Source organism: Candoia aspera, chromosome 14 (assembly GCF_035149785.1).
Source record: "Candoia aspera isolate rCanAsp1 chromosome 14, rCanAsp1.hap2, whole genome shotgun sequence".
Taxonomy (NCBI): Eukaryota; Metazoa; Chordata; class Lepidosauria; order Squamata; family Boidae; genus Candoia; species Candoia aspera.
The window spans coordinates 3,119,907-3,138,974 of NC_086166.1; the positions used below are offsets into that span (position 1 = coordinate 3,119,907).

The 19,068-nt window shown below is 47.3% G+C and overlaps 2 protein-coding genes across 4 annotated transcripts in view; one reads left to right on the forward strand and one right to left on the reverse strand.

Moving 5' to 3' along the window:
* Nucleotides 1-4,900, forward strand: NUDT1 (nudix hydrolase 1). Its single transcript, XM_063315227.1, has 4 exons — nucleotides 1-134; nucleotides 543-702; nucleotides 2,714-2,859; nucleotides 4,253-4,900. Exons 2-4 carry the CDS (start codon nucleotides 551-553, stop codon nucleotides 4,435-4,437), a joined length of 483 nt encoding a protein of 160 aa, XP_063171297.1. The 5' UTR covers nucleotides 1-134; nucleotides 543-550; the 3' UTR covers nucleotides 4,438-4,900.
* The window catches only part of SNX8 (sorting nexin 8), a 24,412-nt gene continuing 10,203 nt past the window's right edge, over nucleotides 4,860-19,068 (reverse strand). For all 3 annotated transcript variants that reach the window (XM_063315225.1, XM_063315226.1, XM_063315224.1), the window contains 8 exons: nucleotides 18,693-18,814; nucleotides 16,526-16,606; nucleotides 14,840-15,000; nucleotides 13,553-13,685; nucleotides 11,847-11,915; nucleotides 10,057-10,206; nucleotides 9,423-9,572; nucleotides 4,860-8,392 (listed from right to left, as the gene is read on the reverse strand). In XM_063315225.1, the coding sequence (XP_063171295.1) occupies nucleotides 8,279-8,392; nucleotides 9,423-9,572; nucleotides 10,057-10,206; nucleotides 11,847-11,915; nucleotides 13,553-13,685; nucleotides 14,840-15,000; nucleotides 16,526-16,606; nucleotides 18,693-18,814 (980 nt within the window). In that variant the 3' untranslated portion in view covers nucleotides 4,860-8,278. The remainder of the gene's footprint in view (nucleotides 8,393-9,422; nucleotides 9,573-10,056; nucleotides 10,207-11,846; nucleotides 11,916-13,552; nucleotides 13,686-14,839; nucleotides 15,001-16,525; nucleotides 16,607-18,692; nucleotides 18,815-19,068) is intronic.

Here is a 19,068-nt window from a genome sequence, read left to right on the forward strand (position 1 = left end):
CTTTTGCGCCTGAGCCGCGCTCGGTCCCTCTCCCCTTTGCAAGGAGCACCTTGGGGAGGGTCGCCTGTGTGCGGGGCCGGGGACTCTCTCCTTCTCCTCTTCCTCCTCCTATTTTCTTAGAAGGATTTCCTTTGGTAGGAGTCTATGCATAAGGAAGGGGAAGAAGGCGGGGGGGGGGAGAATTCAGGTTTTTGCTAGCTTCGCTGCAGGGTTTTTGCATAGCAGTTGCGCTTTGCGTCTTTTTCCTCATTAGGGGCAATGCATGGCTCGAGTTTAAAATGGGGGGGGCGGAAAAACCTTCCATGGAGCCTCCTTGGTAGCTCTAAGCCAGCATGCCTAGAGGCACCAGGTTAGAGTTGGGTGAAATAGAGCATATTGGAGCAATCAGAGGCGCTCCAGCTGTTTGCCTTTTTTCCAAGGCTTGGGAGATGTATCTGACCCACTTGCAACAACCTTGCCCTCTCTTGCATTCTGCCGAGCTTCGTGTAGGATTTCTGCAGATTTGACCGTTGATGCTTTTCCCCCCCTCCTGCTTGACCCAGGGTGCAGCATGCTGACGACTAAGCTGTACACGTTGGTGCTGGTGATGCAGCCGCAGCGAGTCCTGCTGGGTATGAAGAAGCGTGGCTTTGGGGCTGGCCTCTGGAACGGCTTTGGAGGGAAGGTGCAGCTGGGGGAAACAATCGAGCAGGCTGCTAAAAGGTGAGGGTGACAACCTAGTCCAGGGTTTCTCAATTAGGGTTCTGTGGCACCCTAGAGTTTTGCGAGAGGTCACGAGGGGTTCCCTGGGAGATCACAATTTATTTAAAAAGTTATTTCAACTTGGGGCAATTTCACATTAAAGAGGCAAGTTTCATTCTTTATTTTTAGTTTAAGAACATTGCTCGTGCATGTATACAGGCCTACCCATGAAACAGATATAATAATTTGGTAACGTCTGGCCTCTATTTGAGACTGAATGTGCAGGGGTTCCTTCCCCGAGCCTGAAAAATATTTCAAGGGTTCCTCCAAGGTGAAAAAGTTGAGAAAGGCTGACCTAGTGCATATACAGCTGGGCTTCTCCAGTTCTGCTCTTCATTTTGAGGTTGCAGTTTTGGAATCACAGCAGCACAGCCCTGGTGACTTGCTCTCCTTCTGGCATGCGGGTCAAACAGAGTTGGGATGATTCATACTGCATTGAGGGTGTTGTTTGTTTTCATCTGGCTTTAGCTCAATCGTCAGCTGAACAGAGGAACTCACCTAGATGCTTCACTCTGTGAGATTAAAAGTTGGTGAAATGACTTCAGGGAATGTCCTGGGAGGCCACGAATGTGTGCTGATTCACTGTATTTCATCACCCGGGAGTCATTTCACCAACGAACAAGCAGACGAGGGCCTACACTTTAGGATTATTAAAAGACTGCTTGAATTTACGGTCCGTTTCCATCTAAATTTGGGATTTGCTTAAGTTACGGTATTTGCTGCTTGAGGATGTGATTGGCCACCCAGTTAGATGCTTTAGAAGGGGGATTCAGGAAGCAAAGGGCTATCCCTAGACTGGGGTTGATGGCTGAATCTCCAATGCCACTTGCTGAAGGGCCACAGTCCAAAAAGGCAGTTGACTTGTTGTCAATGCTTGGGAGCTTTCAAAATGTACTATTCTGTGACCCAGATTGCTGGAGGAGCTGAGCTGTTGGACTGGTCCAGCAAAGCTGTTATATTCAGCCTTACAATTTATTTTCTTCCTTCTGTTTTGCAGGATGGGTGCAAAAATGGGTGAACTGCTCATCTGTCACAAGTGTTTCAAACTACCCCGCTGAATCATTCTGGGCATATTCCTCAGGTGTCTCATTATCCTTTACAACCCTAAGCTTTCAATCCGTTGCTGAAAAAGTGCCTTCGTTTTCAGAGGCTGCTGGCACGTGTTTCTAAAGTTAGCCAAAACATTAAACCACGGGGACAGCGCTGCCATGTTGGAATCGTGCCAGAGAGCCTGGGGTCCTACCCAAATTCCCCATTCACCTTAATAAGGAGTAACCACCCAGAGCACCCAGCATTACTCATGTGAAAAAAAAGTCTCATTAAGAGCGGCAGCTACACAGGCTTCCGAAGTTTTAAAAGTCTGCTTCCACCTGGAAGACCCAAAGATCATCTTCGAAATTACCGGCTGCTCTTGTCATTTTACAGCAGGTCCCTGGTTTAAGAACGTCCTGGTTTACGGGCGACTCCTAGTTAAGCGTCTATTGTGTTTTTATGGTTTTTAATTCTGTAAGCCGCCCGGAGTCTCAGTGTGTGAGTTGGGTGGCCTTATAAATCTGTTTAATAAATAAATAATTTAATAAATAACAGATTGCCCCAAAGACAATTATATTTAAAATTCGAGTTTTTGGTTAAATACACAATACTCCTTTGTGTATTGTTGTGTTTAAGATGTTTTAGTGTATTTGGAAGTGTGTGTATATGCATAGAAAAGTAAAATATATGCTGTATACTAAGACAAACATTTGACTAACTGCTGCTAAATAACTGTTCTGACTTATGTACAAATTCGACTTAAGAACAGACTTAGGAACGGAACTCGTTCTTAAACCGGGGACTTGCTGTACAAAGGAAAGAGTTTAAAATGCAAGGATGCAGAGCTAGTACCATGTGGATGGAAATGCCCTAGTGTGAAAGGGAACCTGCGAACCTACAACTCCAGGTTTGCAAATCCTCTTGTTTTTTTTATTTTCAGGGAGCTTCTGGAAGAGAGTGGATTGACAGTGGACACCTTACAGAAGATGGGCCAGATTACATTTGAGTTTGTAGGCAATCCCGAGCTGATGGAAGTCCATATCTTCCGTGCTGACAGTTTTCACGGAGACCCCACCGAAAGCGATGGTAGGAAAGTGGGTGGGAGTGACAGCCGAGTTAGGGAACTCTGCAGGGTGTGGTCAGAAAAGACGGCAGCCATGAGAGTGTAATCAAAGCTGCCATTGTGGGTTCTGTTTTGTGTGTGTGTGCACATCAGACAGGGAGAGCTTCAATCACACCACCTTGACTTTTTTGATCCCACCCTGTGGACATCCCTGAATTAAACATTAACCTTTTCTTTTTCAATTTTTTTCCCCTAAATTACTTTCTTATGCTTGGTAAGCACTTTCCCCGCCCATCCCAACTAGGATCTTAAGAGGTGTGGCAGTCCAGTTTCCAGAGCACACCAGTCGATTAATTCACGGATATTCCAGAAGTGCTCCTGAGAAAGGAATCCATTTTCCAAAACATGCCGGACCAAATGCAGACTTTTTTTTACCGGATGGGGATTCATCCCTCAATCCCTCATTGATTTCAACACTTGCCCTCTTCTCATTACGGACTAAGCCACAATAATCTAGGTTCACACCCCCTACTAAGCCGGACTCAAGAAAATCACCTTACGAATTAGCATGAACGGGCCTAGAAGCCAGGCGAGGCTGAGTGAAAAAGGGTCTGAGGCATGTTATTTCCTTGGGGGCGTACACACACATTTTTTGTTGCCTCATTTTCATCTCTGGTGGAACACGTACTTGGAAACCATGTGCAAAAGAGCCAGTTTGGGCTAGTGGTGAAGGCACCAGGCTAGAAACCAGGAGATGGTGTATTTTTAGGAGAAGGTATATTTTTAGGGGATATAATGATGTGTTTTTTTTAAACAAGATACTAGAGAGTATGTAATGCTCTTGAGTTGATTCAAGTGAAGACACCCAGAGCGTTCATTCGAGTTGTCTGCATCATGCCATGTAGCTAGCAATTATACACACACACACACACACACACCAGTGGCTCCAACAGATCCCAGGAGCAACATCAGAGTTCCCTGTCCAGAAGAGTGCAGAGCTAGGAACAGCTGAGATCTTGCACAGAACCTTCAAATTCCCAGGCCTCTGGTAGAGGACCCCAGGTTGAGGAAGGCGCATACCACCCATAGGGGTGAGAAGGGAATTTTATGTCTGCCTGTCTGTCTGTCTGTCTATGCCTTCACTAGTAGTACTAACTGGCTATTGCTAGCCAGCTGGGTGACTTTGGGCCAGTCCCTCTCTCTCAGCCCAACCCACCTCACAGGGTTGTTGTTGTGGGGAAAGGAGGAGGAGGGAGGAGTATTAGGTATGTTCCCCACCTTGAGTTATTTATAAAAATAATAAAGGTGGGATAAAAAAAATCTAAAAAAAAGACCAGTGTCCGGTGGGGGGAAGCTGAGGCAATTCTGGGGAAAGAGTGGTCAGTTTGAGCCTAAACTATTTCTCCCCCACTGCAGAAATGCGCCCTCAGTGGTTTGAAGTGGACCGGATACCTTTCAAGGACATGTGGCCAGATGATATTTATTGGTTTCCCTTTTTACTCCACAAGAAATTTTTCCTGGGCTATTTTAAGTTTCAGGGGCAGAAGACCATCTTAGAATATACCCTGAAAGAGGCCGAGAAGATGCAAGAGGAGGCATGAGAACGCCCTCAAGGTTTTCTGGCTGGGACGTAAGAGGCCATGTTGGCAGGCCAGGAACCACCATCGGCTCTATAGCCAAACAGCCCCTCCAGCTCATTCTTGGTTGAGTTTTCTAGGGGAAAAAACCCTCAAAACTACTTGTTCGTGTACAGAATGCGTTCCACCACCAAAGAATACTAACTATTATGGAAAATATTGTCAAAGTAGAAGAAGAAAGGAGGGGATATCCTAAATATGAAGAAAAATACCTTGATCGCACACATTCAGATAAATATGTTCAGCACTGAAATACACTTTCAACCTCTTTATGCAACTTTTACGTATCTCTTACAAATACATATTTTTGCAACTTTTTGCAGGATGGAGGGGGGAGGTCAGAATCTGTAAACACTTTTTGAAGTCCACCAACTGTAAATAAGGCATTCTCCGATTCCTGCAGTTTAATAAAGTGCTTCATTTAAAACAATACTTTTTTTTTTTTTTTTGCAAAGCAGATGCTCTTTTACAAATTCCCAATTAAATGCCAGGGAGTGGGAGGAAGCCCACCTGCCCTCCACCCGTTTTTGGTTAAGCAAAAATGCTTGAAAAGCATAAAAAGACCATTGCATTATGTAGCCCATTCAGATGACTTCTTTTGCGATTAAGCCCTAACCATCTTGCTAAAACATGGTCTGCCTACATGATGGTCCAAACGGTCCATTTTAGATAGAGCTTCCTAAAAAAGAATCATCTACATGACTCCTTACAGAGAAGAGGCGGTTTCCCTCATAGAGGTTGGATTTTTTTTAATTCAGCAGGACAAGCTCTTTCACAGCTGTCCTTTCATTTAACTAGGCAACAATTTGTCCTCCTATATGACCTCAGCGGCTGGTTGTCCCTGGCCAACCTTACCAAGACTCAGAAGCTGAACAGGGCTTATTCTGGTTAGCTTATTCTGATTATCTAGAGTGGGAGGTCAAAAAAAACAAAAACACCATTTTGGAAGAAGGCACGATACATAGTCACCAAGTTCAGCCAAGCTTTACTTGATAGGCATGCTGAGGAACATTTATGGACAGGGTAAGGAATGTGCCCCAGGGATGGTACAATGTAAACTACAGAGTACTGTACAGTGCTACACCTCTTATACTCCTAGGTTTGAATTCCTTCAGCTGAATTCAAAAGGAATGTAGGTACAGATAGTCCTCGCTTAATGACCACAATTGAGACCGGAATTTCAGTTGCTAAGCAAACTGGCATTAAGCGAAACTGATCCGATTTTATGACCTTTTTTGTGGCAGTCATTAAGTGAATCACTGCAGTCATTAAGCAAAACCACAGTTCCTCATTGATTTTGCTTGCCAGAAGCTGGCCAGGAAGGCCAAAAATGGTGATCGTGTGACCACGGGATGCTGCGATAGTCATAAATGCGAACTGGTTGCTAAGCTCCCAAATTGTGACCACGGGGACACTGTGACGGTTTTAAGTGTGAGCACAGGTTGTAAGCTGTTTTTTTCAGCACTGTTGTAAGTCTGAACCATCACTAAGCGAATGGTCATTACGTGAGGACTACCTGTATATTAGAAGAATTGGGTTCTGCAAACGCTGAACACGAACGTGTCTTTGAAAGCTGGCCAAATGCCACATACGGTACCATGTCTGTAAGCCAGCATATCTACCCCTGTTGAAATGAGCTCCCGTATACTAGGTCTGGATGGCAACATTAGCAATTTGAGTTTGATCTGTTAAATAATAGCCATGTGGCATCTTTTTAAAGAAGTCTGCTAAATCGTTCCCCATATTATCTAAGATTTCCAAAGTTCATTTTAGAAAAATCAGCTCAGAGGCAGATCCGTAGGCAGAGTGGGTCACCTGACCCTGTGATTTGCTTAAGCAATGGCTCATTGAATAAATTACGTTTGGCTAGATTCACGTGGCTCACAAGCTGTGATGGCTGGCTACACACCATGCATTAAGGCACAAACAAGCAAACTATATAATGGCTTAACATGTTGTGTGAACCAGTCTCCGGCTTCTAAACTACGGGAACAGGAGGCCCTGGATTCTATAAGACATGCACACAATCGTGTTGGTAAAATGAAATCATGGCGTGAGAAGACCCAGGGAGATTTAGGTTTCCCTTTGTGGACAGCGATATCCACCATCTGCACTGTCTGAGTGCTCTAACTAGGAAGAAAGGCACCATTAATGTGTGCAAAAATCTGCATGCGTTAAGCACAAAGTACCAACTGGGGGGAAGGGCCTTTGGCAGCATCAGCCCCATGCTTCAATACACAGAGTGCCATGTGCATTCTTAGCTATTAGACTGCCCCTTCTAAGTCCTGCACTTGACAGAAGCCACAGCTGTCATTTACGAGAGCTGTTTGCAGAGGCAATTGTTAGCCGTTTTCCCACACACACGACTGGAGCACAACTCCCTTTCTCACACTTTTCCACACCCTCTTTCCGGTATGTGCAACAGCGTGGCAAACGTGCCTGGGGTATGCACCGGCAGACAGCAGAGCTATCGCTCACCATTTGCCAAAGGCCTGCTTGGCTGAGCCAAGACGGTCTTCTCACATGACTGTTTTCCAAAAGCAGTGGGGTTGTGTTTCGTTTTTTGTGCAAAAGGGCACAGACCTGCCTTCCCTGGGTCACAACCATTAGCTTATCTGAATTGTTCGTTAAAAAAGACTTGCTAACTGAAGAAGTACGAAAGAGTAATAGTTTTAATCTCCAGCGTAAAGGTTTTTTTCCAAAATATCCTGTGTTCGTATATAAAAGGAAAAGCAAGTCAGGTTTTTTCCTGCAAATGGCAAGCAGAAACGTGGATGCCTGAGGTTCTGAACTGCGTGGAGCCTGCTTTGTCATAAGCAGCAGGCTTAAAATGATGCTTGTGACAAAGGTGCAAGGCAAAAGCTACAAGGCCAGGTTGAGCAACAGATTGGTCCTAAAAAAGTCTAGGTCCCAATGGCAGAGCTGGGCACTCATGCCCTCCTTCTGCCAGTCTGAATTAATTCCCCCTTCATCTGGAAAAGATGTACAACTTTGGCTTCCAGCTTAACTAGAAGGCAAGAAGAAGAAGAAAAACCTCTTGCCTCTTCCAGACAAGCCAGACTAGAAACAGGAGCCAGAAGTTCTACAGATAAATTCCTAATCCTGCCATTCTGAAACCACTATTTGGGGGGCGGTTTATCTGTCTGTCTGTATTTCAAACTAGTTCCAAGAAGCATAAAGACATTTAAGAGACTTAAACGGAGGCAGGTGGGAAGTGTGTTTTGAGAGATGGCTCAATTCGTGGGTCTGCCCATCTGTAAGTCAGCTGGCAATTTCTCACGGGGCATGTAGGAGCATAGCCACCCTTCTACAGTGTCCATAGAAGCCTAAGTGTCAGTTACATTTCTGTTCATTTCCTGTAAATGTCTGGCTTTTCAGAGCAGAAGAAGGTTGGCTGGGTGGTAAGAGAAAAGCTCAAGATGGCCACTTGGCTGGGAATGCTGATTCCGGAAGTTGCCCGCCCTTTAATAGATGGTACATATATTTCTTGCCCAACCCTAGCCCCAATTAAATTATTCATTTTATTCCTGGAGAGGGGCGGGTCACACAAACTCATCTGTCATTTTCGACAGACCGCACCATCATCAAATCTGCTGTGAGCCTTCACAAGGGAAATCGAAAATTATAAACACAAGAGAGTCTTTGTAGAGTCACATTTCCAGGCCTCCCCTAAATCAAGGAATCCCTCAAATCAGTCCCCCGAAGGCAAACAAGGACTTGCCAGAAGGAGAATATTGTTAATACCTGGATAGGAGCAGTAAGTGGCAAGGACATCCCTTCCCTCAAGCAACTGAATCCCAAAGCATTAACTGGGAAGAAAATTGTCCTCTTGGGCAGAAGATGGCAACGTCAACACATTGCTGGATCCCGCAAAGAGGCAGCTCAACTTGGGTTTCAGTTCGTTCCAGACTTTGCTCATCTGCAAGAGGGAAGGAGAGAGGCAGAACCTGTCAGGTGACTCCTGAAAGGTTCTCCAAGGGCCGCCACAAAGGCAAGATTTGGCAAATATTAAAACCCTCCAACAGAAGCCCCAAAGATAGATTTGAGTTCTTAAGTTCGTATCTTGTCTTTCTTCAAACAACCTGAAGAAGTTGTCATGCTAGCTTCATGCTAGCCTCAAGAGCAATCTAGTGAGGGGGGAGAGAAAGCAACTGGCCCAAATTCAACTAGGGAGGTTTATGCCGAGGTTTATATTTCACAACCCTCGGAAAATCAGGGACTCAAGACATGGGTCTCCCCAGTTTCAGTCCAATACTGTATTTCTTCACCATCACCATCACCCAAGTCTCGGTTGTGACTTTCCTGAGAAAAGCATGATACACAAAGAACAGATTCAGCAGGGTTACATTAAAAGTACGTGAATGCATGGTTTGCGAAGTGACTCAACCATGAATGATGATGGGGTATGTCTACTTTACTAGCTGGACACACACACACACACACACACACCCAAAAAACCAAGGTACACAGTGGAAGACAAATGCAGACACGGTAATCTCACCCTTTTTTCTTTGACACTGAGTTGCGTGAGTTTGTCAAAACGATGCCAACTGTGTCACAAGGAGGATTAACCCCATGGCTTGCAAAAATCACAAAAGAGACAGACTTTGCAGAAGACGGAAGCCCTTCCCAAAAGGTTCAGTGACTACTTAATGAGCCAAAAAGCAAAGCGGGAGGATGGCTGGGATGGCATATTCGACAGAAGGCCAACCCCTGAAAGGCCCTCACCGCAATTTTGTCTCATGGATACCCTTCAGGCAGGAAGAGGATTCACACAAGGGCCCTCGGAAAAGGCTGCACTTCCCCTTCTAGAATTGCAAGGAAAGCTAAACAGAAGCCGTCCTCCCACACCTGGGGGCCCTTGGCTGCTCAGGAAGCACCAGCTAGAGGAACGCAAGAGGCTGCCAGACCTCCTGGAGGCTGGAACCCCCTGCCTCAAAGGCACTCACCTCTTTGTGGCCTTGGATCTGCGAGTTGACAAACGCTCCCAAGATGTGAGAGGTGAGCGGGAGGTAAATGTGAACGAGCTGCGTCTCTTGATGAAGGCAGTACAGGGAGAAGTAATTGCGCAGCTCCATCGTTAGGATTGCGTTCTCTTGCTGAGGGAGGAAGGAGGGAGGGAGGAAGGCAGGAAGGCAGGAAGGCAGGAAGGCAGGAGGGAGGGAGGGAGGAGGAAGGAAGGAAGGAAGGAAGGAAGGAAGGAAGGAAGGAAGGAAGGAAGGAAGGAAGGAAGGAAGGGAAGGGAAGATTAGACCTGAGCCTCTGGAGGGACAGCACTAGCTATTCTCTCCAGCCAAGGGGCATGCTATTGGGTTATGAAATGCAAGATCCCACCCCGCAGCCCTCAGCCCCATATTGTTCCCCAATCCCAGATGCCTCAGAAAACTCTCCAAGGTTCTTTCAGCTCCACAAACTTCACTAGCCGTTTCTTATCGCCAAGGGAACTAGACACGTCACAGGTTTCTGTTCTGTTTTCACCAAAAAAAAAAAAACCGCCTATAGTCGTCGGGAAGCCGAAACATTTATCTGTGACTTTTCTTCTCTGTGGCCGGCCTGGGCTTCCGAAGAGCCAAGGGACCGTACCTCCACAATTCGGGATTCCAGCTGCTCGACCGACTCTGGCTGCTTGTTCTGCGCCGTGGCACTCACCATCTGCTTCTTCATCATGCTGTATTTGTGCAAAGCTCTCTGGTGCTTGTGCAAAACACCCTTCTCGTGCCTCTCGCACAGATCCTGCAAGGCAGGCAGAAGAGCGGGGTGGGGATGGGACCCATAAACAAGGGGGCTGTTTCACAGCTTGGTCCTCCTGCTAGGATTACGGAAGCCTCTGGCCAAAGCCACCAGCTGTGTGGCGTATCCCAGCCGTTCTGAAGGGCACCGGGTTGGGGAAGGCAGGACAGCACAGCAGCCATGCAACCAGGGTGGCTACCTTTAGTTCTGGTCTCACCGTTGCCCAAATCTCAGACGGGCGCACCCCAGGACAAAACCTCCTCTCTAGCTATAATACCAGGAGGGCACGTCATCCAACCCCCGTTTCTCAGCCAAGATGGGCCGCCACCACGTCTCCGATCAAGCCTTTCACATCAATGCAACATCCAGTCTAAGAACATATACACAGCCTTCTGCCACTCCCACGATCCCTTGCGAGACTGGCTGGGGCTCATGGGAGTTGCAGTCCTAAAGATCTGGTAAGCAGCTGACTGTCTTCTCCAGATTTCAGAGAGGGTTTACGGAGGGTGGAGAATGGTCTCCTGTCCTGCCCCCTTGCCCTGGAGATATAATCTGGGTTCCAGGCTCCCCACCCCCAACCTGGAAGTTCTCTGATGTCCAATTAAAGTTTGTAAAGTAAACCAACAAGATGTCGGATGCTGGTGATGTTTCCTTCACAGGCAGAGAATTTAGCCATTTTGGGCATCTCAGCATTTCTCCTAGAAGCCAGGGCCCAGCCCACAAAGCTGCTGAGAAGGAGTTGACAGTCAGAGAAGGCTAACAAAACCTTGAAAGCCAGAAGCCAGACTGAGCTGAGAAAAAACTGGGTTTTAGCTTTCTGGGGTAATATTAACCTGTCCCAAAGACAAGCGTCAGGCAACAGGTGTAATTTCTTCAGCTCCCATCATGCAGCTTATTGGGACAAAGAATCACAGCAGGGTTTTGAAATGTCTCTTTCCCAAGTACTTCTTCTGATTGCTACCTTTTGTTCCTTGTTTTTACCTTTGTATTGCTTTATTGCTTTGTTTGTTTTTTACCTGTAACTGCTCAGAGTCCCTGGGAGTCAGGCAGTACAGGTAGTCCTCGACTTACGACCACAATTGGAATGGGAAGAATTTCCGTCGTAAGTCATTGCAGTCGTAAGTCGACTCACCACCTGACCAGACCTGATTTTATGACCATTTTTGTGATGGTTGTTAAGCGAATCCAGCTTCCCCAATGGACTTTTTTGCCATAAGGTCACGAATCACAATCACGTGACTGCAGGATGCTGCAACCAGTTGTAAATGCAGGCTGGTTGCCAAGTGCCCAAATTGCAATCACGTGACCACAGCTGTGGTACGACAGTCATAAGTGCCAGTAGAGGTCGTAAAGCACTTTTTCCGAGGCCGTTGTAACTTTGAACCATCGTTAAACAAATGGTCATAAGTCAAGGACTACCTCTGTACAAATTTTAAAATAAAATAAATAAAATAAAATAAAATAATCGTCTAACCCCCAGCAGCATCCCAGCTCCCCAGAAAAGGTTCCTCTCTTCTGCCATTTCTTTGGCCTCCCGACTAATTCCTTGACTCTCCCTGTTTCGGACACTCGCGCTTTCCCAAGACACCCAGCTGCGTCCCAGCGACTCACTCCCCAACTGGCCGATCCGACGCAGGACTCACTTTATAAGACTGGAGCAAGTCCAGGAAAAGGTTCAGCTTCTCCACCACATCATTCTCTTCCTGTTTACCCTAGAAAGCAGAAGGGCCAGGGGATGAAAGAGGACACTGTGAAAGCAGGCAGCTGTTCACCAGAGCCCAAGGGCAGGAAGGAAGCTGTTCATAAGTTGCCCGTTGGAGGCCGGCTCCAATCTTGGGACATTTCCGGGTGAATTGTTAAACAGCAAAGGTAGGCAGGGGGGAGGAAGGAGGGGGCCATAGTGCAAGGGAAAGTGAAGCTTGAAGAGAGTGTGGATGTATGTGGGTGTGTATACTGTACATGGGTGTGTGTCTCCACATACATAAATATGCATATATTCATACAGTATACACATACATACAGGTATATTTTAATTTTTAATCATACTTTAATTTTTAATAACGACTTTTATATTTTTCTAACGATTGCTTTTATATGTTTGTTATTTTATTTGATTGCTGTACGCCGCCCAGGGTCACTTCCTTTGAGATGGGTGGCCGTATAAATTTGATCAATAAATAAATATACACAGATGCTACACATCTCTCTGTCACTAGGGCTCTCTTTGACGTCACAGTGGCAAACAGAACCCTTCAGTTAAGCCAGGGATTCCCCCGAACTGGGAGATCTGGCCTTGAGGTTCAACCAACAAATCCAAGGAACGCTTCCTAAAGCATCATCGGATTGGAACCGGGTTGCAGGATGCAGGTCTTGGATCCCAGACCTAGGTAGGCTGGGGAAAAGGTGTACAGCGGGCAAATGGGTCTCTGCAGGTTTGTCTAAACGGCAGAATGACACAGAAAGGTCAGGAGCAGGGCTCTGAATGGCCACGAAACGTTTGTTCTCATGGACATCTTTCTCTAAGACGGTTTTGAACCGGGCGGACGCTCAGGAACGCTTCGCTAGTAAATGAGGGGGCTTTCCGGCTGCAGTTGAGCGGGGTGGAGGGCCCTGGCCCTGCGGTGGTTCCTGCAGAGTCTCACTCCCAGCCCTCCTTCCGGGTGAAACTCACTGGCCTCACAGCCTGGCACTTGCGGTCAGCCCCCCCACCACACGGAATCAAAACGTGGGATGCTCAAGGACACGGAAGTAGCAGAGGAGCTGATAAGCAGCAACATTCTTTATTTACGCGGGAGTGTTTTATGGTCTTCTCTTCCTTATTATGTTTGTATGCAGCCCGGAGTCGCCTTCCATGAGATGGGCGGCTATACAAACTTGCTCAGCAAATCAAACCTCGAGAGAGGCCCCTGAGCAACTTTTAGAAGTAGCTGCCCACCTGTGTTTTTATGAATATTATTATTATTATTTGATTGACAGGACTCCATCCTGGGAAGTTGCCCTGTTAGCGGCACCGATTTACAGGTCGTCCTCATTGAGTGACCACATTTCAGTCGTTCAGCGAAGTGGCCAAGTGAAACCACAACTGCACTTACAACCTTTCTTCAGCTTTCCTTTGCTTTACAGACCTGCAAAGGTCATCAATGTGAGGACTGGTCGCCAAGTGACTCTGCGTCCCCATCATCACTGCAGAAGGTCACGAAATGAGGCAGTCGCTAACTGAGGAGAGCCTGCATGCATTTCTTTTCAATTTTCACTGAAAGGTCAAGGAAGTCCCTTTGGGGGGGCCACCCAGCCCCACCCGCTCTGGGGTTGCACCCCCCCGTGAAACCCTTGCACGCCCCCGGCTCACTTGCTGCACAGCTTTGTCGGCCAGCACGGCAAATTCCACGGAGAGCCCCTTCAGCGCCTGCTTCAGGTTGCCCCAGGCGCTGCTGTTGAGGGCCGCCCAGGAAGGCAGCGGCGTTGTGTCCGAGCCCAAAGCGCTGTTGGGAGAGGGAGGGATCCGTGAAGAACTGGCCACACATTTGCACCAAAAGATTCTCCCTCCTTGTTCGTGCATCCAGCCAACCTGGCACAGTAGACCAAAACCAAGGAAGACCTCCATTTTGAAACCTCGGTTCAAAGCGCCACAAAACCTTACAGCTCGCTGGCCCACCTCACAGGGGTGTTGTAGGAATAAAGAAAAGGAGACCTCCCCGTTTGCTACCTAGAGTTCTCATCAGCAAGGACAGAAATGTGTGGGGAAAAAATACATTTAAACACCTCATCTTTTCGTCAGATGCAACGTTCGGCAAAGAGGATGCTTGAGACGGGCCGGACTCTGGCCGCAGCCAAGCGGGGAAAGGTCTTCCCCCAGAGCGGTTAAAGTCACCATTCGTTACGACAACGTCACACTTACACCGTTGTCTGCCCACGCAACGGGATAGAGAGGTGGGGAAGATTACGGCCGTGAGATGGAGAAGGAAAAAATTGTTGTGGAGGGAGACAGAGAAGAAGGATAGGTTGGAATGGAAAAAGAGTGAGAGAGAGGCAAGGAGGGAAGGACTTAGGGTCCTACTCAAAGGGGTCCAAGAGGGGCACATTCCCCTCTTAGGGTCTCCTGGACATAGAGAGAAGGCAAGTGGTCCCAAAGACATCAAAATCCCTAAATTAACAGAGGAAGAAGATAGGGGAGAAGCCTATCTGACTATGTTTGAAAGGGTTGCTACCTCTTGTAAATGGCCTGAGGGTGAATGGGAGGCCTGGCTGGCCCCCAGGCTAACAGGAAAAGCTCCAAGAGCCTGTAGACAACGTCACACTTACACTGTTGTTCACCCCTGATAGAGAAGTGGGGGAGACTGCAGCAGCAAGATGGAGATGGAAGAAATTTTCATTGGGAAAAGACGGGAAAACCGATCGATCCCCCAAGGATCCCTCTGGATCAGACCCCAGATAACTGCTTCTCGTGTGTGTATATTATATATATATATGAAATATATTATATATATATATGAAATATACATCAAAATATATATATGAGATAGACAGATGATAGATAGATAGATGATAGATGATAGATACATAGATGGATTTTGGTGGTGAATCAGCCCCAAGACTTACGTTTGGGGAGCAGGTGGCTCAGTCCACGCCCGCTCACCTTAGCTCCTTCCCGAACAAGAGGAGGTCCGAGGCGTTCTCCACTGCCCGCGAGGCAATTCGCTCGGTCCGGTCCCTGAGCTTGTAAAAGCTGTTGTAGATGTTCCTGATCAACTCTCGGCTGGCCGCAAACTGGACTTGGATGTCTGCCGGCAAGTAGTCCTGAAGGAAGGGCAGCAAAGTTCAAGAGACATCACAAGAGCGACAAGGGGCTGCCAAAGGCCCCCAGGAGAAAATCCCATTCAGAGCAAAAAGAATGGTGTGAATCGGAAAATCTTTTAAAATAATGATGATGATGATGATGATGATGATGATGATGATGATGATGATGATGATGCCAGTTTGGTGTAGTGGTTAGAAACTGGGAGACTGTGAGTTCTAGTCCTGCCTTGGAAACAAAGCCAGCTGGGTGGCCTTGGGCCAGCCACTCTCTCTCAGCCCTAGAAAAGAGGCAATGGCAAACCGCTTCTGAAAAACCTGCCAAGAAAACTGCAGGGACTCGTCCAGGCAGTCACTGAGAATCAGACACGATTGAATGGATTAATAATAATAATAATAATTCTTCATTTATGAATTCCTTCCGGAGTAAATAGTGGCCAAAAAGGTAAAAAGAGGCCCAGTGGATAAAGAATAAGTGAACAGGGAGTGTCATGAGTAAGGATGGCGAGCAGGGGGCTCCCATCCAGACTGTTAAGCGCATGCGTAGTACTGAGGAATTGGTCAGCCATTCAAAGAGACACAGATCGGGACTGCCTTAACCTTTGGGGTTTATATGGCTGGGTTTTTCCCACGCTTCTTCAGTTTGTTAGGATTCCTGTTATGTACAAGCAATAAAACATTAGAGACCAGTTCCTTGTCTCAGCGTGTTTCCTGGCAGTTAGGACAGGGAGTTTACAATTATCATAAAATTGGAAGTTCAGGTTTCATGCATTCACTGAATGCAGAGAACTAAGTTCATAATGTCATTTTTTTTTTAAAAAGATCGCTAGAAATCTCTACAAAACAGGATATGAATATCACCGCTGTTTATCATGATTCCAAGGTGAATCAGCAAATCGTAAAGTCCAGTAAAGCAGCCTTGCCTATCAGGGGCCCTCCAGACTAGCTGGGGATGCTGGGGGTTGCAACCCAAGCACTTCCGGCGGGCACCAGGTTACACAGCTCAAGAAGACCACTACCACAGATGGTATAGTCCTCCACATGGTTGCAGTTGCAACCCTTGGGCGGGGGCACCAGATTGGGGATGACTACAGTACAGTCAGCTTCCATCTAGCTGGAACAGCCCTACATAGCCAGCACAGCTCCATACCAAGGAGAAGTTGGCCACAGCTGGTACAGTCCTCCCCAGCCCATCCGGGTCAGTGCAACTCAAGCACCACAAGTGAACAGAAATGAGCCCCTGGGTCTTTCTGTCACCAAAAGAAGCGTTCTGCCCAAGCCACACCAGGTCCATTTCTGAAACAGGAGGGGGTCTACATTCGTTTGCTTGTTATATATCTTTCCTGCCCATCTCGTAACCATGACTCTGGGCAGTTTACAACAGTTAAACATAGAGAAATAACATATTGTTAAAATAAAACAGTATGCATACAGCATACATGCAAATACACATTGATAAGTGCAAAAATATAAAATATAAAATTCAAGATGGTGAGTAAGAATGTTGTTATTGGTCTACATACAATACCTTTGCTTGAGTTGCTAACTTGCAGGTCATGAATTCGTCCCCCACACCCTGGACCAGCTCCCTCAGCTTGTTCTGCACATCCTGGAAAAACAACAATGGCAAGAGAAATAGTGCAGAAAGGAACTGGGGGAAATTCCCACAACCGGTGGTGTTTAGCGACAGCTATCTCCTGGGCTTTTGCTTTGGTCAACGCAAGGACTCAACATTTGGCTGCCTCTGTACGGGAGCTAATCGCTCACCCTTTGACTCAAAGGCCACCTCTGGACTGTTACTGGAAGTTACGAAATTGGCATCTGGAAAGACAGAGCACTCCTCCTGTATTGTTTTTTCTTACAGGATCCTTAATCCTGCCCAGGCATCTAAAATGGGTAAGGAATCACCTCTGCGACTGTAATAGTATGTGGGAATGACCCTGGGAGACAGGAGGAAGAGCTGCAGACTAGACATCCGTCACGTGTGAGACTAGGCTGAAGCCGCCATTACCTAAAGATGGAGCAGACACCTATGCAGAGAGGACAAAAGCCAGGAAACTAGTCTAAAAGATCCCTTCGGGGAGGTAGGTAAGAAGGAAGCAAGTCGTTAAGGAAACAAAGGAAAAATGTCACCTGAACCAGACAAAGGAAGCTGAGCCTGAGCACATGGAGAACCGCCCCCCCATCCCATCTACAGCTACCAAACTTGTGAATCAACAAAGCAAGGACTTTTGGGGATAAAAGGGGTCCCAAAGCCTGCCCACTCCTCGAGTCGTCTTTGGATCCAGACTTGGTGGCTTCCGTCCCTCTAGCTAGTGCCTGGCAGCTTAGTTGGACGTGGGTAAGTGTGGATGAGTGTATGTGTGCGTGTGAGAAAGAGCAAATGTATCTTGCAACCAGTAAAGTTTTGCTGTTCCTTTAAATTCACTGGGTCTCCGTGTATTTCAAAGAACTGGTTGTGCCTCCGTGTCTGGTTGAAAGTTATTTGCGCGTGTCCCTAATTACTTCCCAGCTGTTGACCAGGGCTGTGTGTCTTGTCTGCTCAAGCCGCACCTCCCAGGAAAACCCAGGTGGAAAGCCAGGGAGGCTGACAAGATCTGCGTGCCTCAACAGTCTGCGAGTCTGTGAGTGACTGACCATAAGCCGAACCTGGGAGCTTGTGTGTGTAACACACGGAAAAGGTTTCTCGGCCCACTGAAGGAAAAGGGGCGTGGGAAGCATTTCAGAAGGGGCCCTCCCTAGTTTTCTGCAGAAGAAAAGTAAAGGCGGGGAGAAAATACTTTCAGACTGCAAACAACAGCCCAATCAAAGAACTCCCAAGGAGAGAACACCCCGCTCTACCAACCCAAGCAGGGCAAGCCACGGTATATAAACAGAGAGCAAGGCCCACTCCCTCTTCGCACTGATGAGGTTGCCCAGTCTGGCAAGGAAACGTCTGCAAGGAAACAACCAGGCTCAGAGAGCACCGAGGACTCCACAGTTCAACCCCGGGCTACAAATATTTGCTTCGATTGGTACTTTCAGACTTGCAAGATTGTTAATGTAAACTTACAATAAAGACAGAGCTAGTCCTCCTGATTGTGTTTCTTGACTGGACTACCTCAGGGGGCTAACAAGGACCAGGGCTTGGCTCACAGTAGCTTTCAACCTCTCAGAGATCCCCCCCTCAACCAACCATCCATCTTTGGGAGAGGCCACCACCCAAAACACTGCTCCCCGCCTCCAAAAACACCTAAAAGCACCACACCCACATTGTGTATCATTCTTGGCTGATGCTTTGTTCAACACGTAGGAGCAATAGCACTCTGGGATAGCAGATATTGGGCGGTCAATCACAGAACTGACTGCCCAATATCTGGAAATATCTAGCTGATCCTGGATTGAATCAGTCTCTATCATCTAGTTAATTGCTGTTGGGAGGACACTTGGTGAAATCAGAGGCTACTTAAAGCAAGGTTAAGCACCACAAACCTGGTTATCTCCTTTATTGGATATACCGGCAACCAAGCAGCCAGAGAAATTACTAGCGTCCTCAACATCCTGTAGCCCAGGTTAGGAAATCCTGCTGTGGACAATGCTATGGTAGATAGCTAACTAGGAAGAGGCAGCTGGCAGCTCAGCACAAGACAAGCTGGCAAGCGCCGATCTCCACAACATACTCAGCTACCCAAGTTGCACTTCTCAGGCACACTTACCGACCCGCTGAAAGAGAGGAAGAGCTTCAGAAGCACATCTTCTGAAAAAGGAGGGTGTCGCGCCACCAGATTGACAAAGCGCTTCAACGCACGGCGTCTGGTCTCGATGAATTCTCGGTCAGCTGGAGGATGGGAAAAGGGCCAGGTTGAGGAACCTCAACCTTCAAAACCCTCCTGAGAGCTTTACATTACCCCAAAGGGAGCCCCACTTATTCTACCGATTCCAGCCATAAGCAATGGCCAACATGGCACCCTCTAGAGGGGCTGGGGCTGCTATTCCCAGCAGAATTGGGAATATTGACTAGGAACCCTGATTAGTTGACCAAGATCCCTGACAGACATAGTCCCAACCCATTTGGAAAGACCAGCTCGGGGA